At 43.0% G+C, this 2,818-nt stretch overlaps 1 protein-coding gene across 1 annotated transcript; it reads left to right on the plus strand.

The window, feature by feature from the left end:
• The first annotated feature begins 1,469 nt into the window (after window positions 1-1,469).
• On the plus strand, window positions 1,470-2,570 carry LOC113275103 (glycine-rich cell wall structural protein 1.8-like). The gene has a single exon (XM_026524541.1). It carries the CDS (start codon window positions 1,534-1,536, stop codon window positions 2,365-2,367), a length of 834 nt encoding a protein of 277 aa, XP_026380326.1. The 5' UTR covers window positions 1,470-1,533; the 3' UTR covers window positions 2,368-2,570.
• The last annotated feature ends 248 nt before the right edge of the window (window positions 2,571-2,818 follow it).

Below are 2,818 nucleotides of genomic sequence, written 5' to 3' on the forward strand. Positions count from 1 at the left end.
TCTTGGTATGGTTTGATCTAATGACCTAAGGGTCTAAGGATACTCACTCATTTTTGGGTGAATGAAGTGGAACCTTTAGTCCCACATTGTGGAAAACTAAAGAGGAGCTCCACTATATAATCATACACTTATGTATGAATTGTAAAACGTGGGTGGAGCGGGTGGGCAAAAATACATATTTTGACCCATGCGATATACGCGTATACCATGCACCAAGTCCCTTTCCTACACGGATTTATTTTTTGGAGAATTTTTTCTTTAGGAATTTAATTCCAAAATTATTTTTTAAGAGTTTTATTTGTGGGAAATTCCTTTTACGAGTTTTACTTGTTTTCGAAGAAAACAAAAAACCTAATTTGATTTGCAAGTATCTCATCCTATAAATATGACTCGAAATTCTGTTTTAAAAACACACAAGCAGCGACTATCTCTAGGTCTATTTTTCTTCTTCTTCTTATATTTTGTGCGGCGTTTTGCTTCCATCCTTGTTGCTGAGTTCAAGAGTGGGTAACTTGCGTTGTGCTAACTCAAGTTATATCGGGCAGTCTTATCCTGGACACATCTTCGCACGTTGGGGTTTAGCATTACTTCAGAGTATACCCGCGAACTAATGTGTTAAGGACAGCTTGTTCAACCTGTGATTCTGCCCTCATCAATTTGTTCGTGGTAGAGTTGTTTGATACTGTTCTTTATATTTATTGTTTGATACATCTGACGTTTCTTCAATTGTTGCAAGATTCCAACATTGGCACCCTTGGGAAAGCTGGTTCTTCACTAAAAACCCACGAAGGTGATGATCATCATGCCAATACACAATTTTGTACGCATTTATGTATAAAATTCCTAGCTACAAACAAAATCGAACATACGTCCTAGGCCAAATCATACATCTTGTAAGTTTAGAATGCCAGCAACACGCGAGATCAATAAGATGTGTTCGATACTTCGATGGACTCTTTCTCATCACCAGAGAGAAATGAGTCCCTTCAGTTAGGAGCCCATCAACTGTATTCACCTTACTATGAACCGCAGTCCAACTAAAAAAAGTGATCTTTCGTGGAATTACTTTATTCCAAACGAAAGCGGAAAGCGAGTTGAAGAAGGGTCACCAACAAAGTAGTGTGAATACAACAAATTCACGCTGAAAAAACATACAAAATTTCAAAACCTTAGCCTAAAACGAACTCAAAGTTATCCAGAAACAATGAAATGTACTTATACTAACTGTTTAATATGGCCAACAGCAAGATCACACTATCTTCTATCTTCTCCTACTAGTCTACTACTAATTGGCCGGTGTATGCAAGTGATGATAGTGTATAATGGGCCCAATGAAGTGCATCTGCATGTGCGCTAACTCAGTCTCCACCACTGCTATCTTCTTCTTTTTTTATCTCTCTCTGTATCTCTTAGGCATGCAACACGGTTTTGGACCCCTCTCCAAACTCTATAAATACCCACTCTCCATTCCCTTGCATTCTCATCAATTTATGTTACAAATTCTCCCTTCTTATTTTATTAGCAAGCTAAAGAATGGCTATTCGTAAAAGAGCTGCGAGTGTTGTTTTCTTTGTGTTGTTAGGATTAAGCATCTGTTCTGCTGCTAGAAATCTCCTTACTAATATAGAGGAAGAAGCTAGCTATGCAGCTGCTGGCCATGGAGAACTCGGAGTAGGTGTAGAGTCAGGAGGGTATGGTGGTGGTGGAGGTTCTGGTGGAGGTAGTGGATACGGAGTTGGATTAGTTGGTAATCATGGAGCAGGAGGAGGGTATGGTAGTGGTGCTGGAGAAGGTGGTGGTGCAGGCTATGGAGTTGTTGGTGGAGGCGCACATGGTGGGGGTGGAGGCAGTGGTGGAGGAGGCGGTGCCGGATATGGTGCTGGTGGAGAACATGGTGCAGGGTACGGTGCTGGAAGTGGCAGTGGTGGTGGTGCTGGTTATGGTGCTGGAGGTGAACATGGTGGTGGTGCCGGTGGTGGAGGTGGTAGTGGAGGTGGTAGCGGCTATGGTGCCGGTGGAGCTCATGGTGCTGGTTATGGAAGTGGTGGAGGAGCTGGTGGTGGTTCTGGATATGGTGCTGGAGGTGAGCATGGAGCCGGTGGTGGAGGAGGTGGTAGCGGAGGTGGTGGTGGATATGGTACTGGAGGTGAACACGGTACAGGATACGGTGGCGGAAGTGGAGCCGGTGGAGGTGCTGGGGGTGGATACGGTGGTGCCGGAGGAGCACATGGTGCCGGATACGGAGGAGGTGGCGGTAGTGGTGGAGGCGGTGGTGCAAGGTATGCAACTGGAGGTGAACATGGGGCTGGGTATGGTAGTGGTGGTGGAAGTGGTGAAGGAGGTGGTCATGGTGGCGGCGGCTACTAAATTATACTCCAATTGTTGTGATGAAAATAATATCATCACCATTAAATTAATTGGTAACAAAAGAAAAGACTACTAATCATATTACCAGTTAATTAATTATGAATAGTTTGTGTAATATTATCAATCTATCATGTAATAAATTTGAGCCAAAAAGAGCTCATTGAATTATATACTATCAATCCATATGTTATGCGAGGAGTCCATTTTAGTGCCTTAACATTTAACGAGGCAGTACCAACCAGAGGTAAGCAGGGAAACAGCTCAAGGAGCTTACAGATTGGATCCTGCTTGAGAAGCATAAACAAACTCAAGAAAAAGACCCCAAGATAAAAATAGAAATCAACTTAGTTACAAAAAGCGGCCCCAATAAAATGAAACTGCATCTCACAGATTGTGGACCCGTTACACAAAACGTGCCCCCTTGTTAACTTCATTGGGTGGTGGGTTTCAC

The sequence above is a fragment of the Papaver somniferum genome, chromosome 4, assembly GCF_003573695.1.
Source record: "Papaver somniferum cultivar HN1 chromosome 4, ASM357369v1, whole genome shotgun sequence".
NCBI lineage: Eukaryota > Viridiplantae > Streptophyta > Magnoliopsida > Ranunculales > Papaveraceae > Papaver > Papaver somniferum.

What these genes read in the sequence shown, in the direction of transcription:
- LOC113275103 (XM_026524541.1), top strand. Translation starts at nt 1,534, where the DNA reads ATGGCTATTCGTAAAAGAGCTGCGAGTGTTGTTTTCTTTGTGTTGTTA.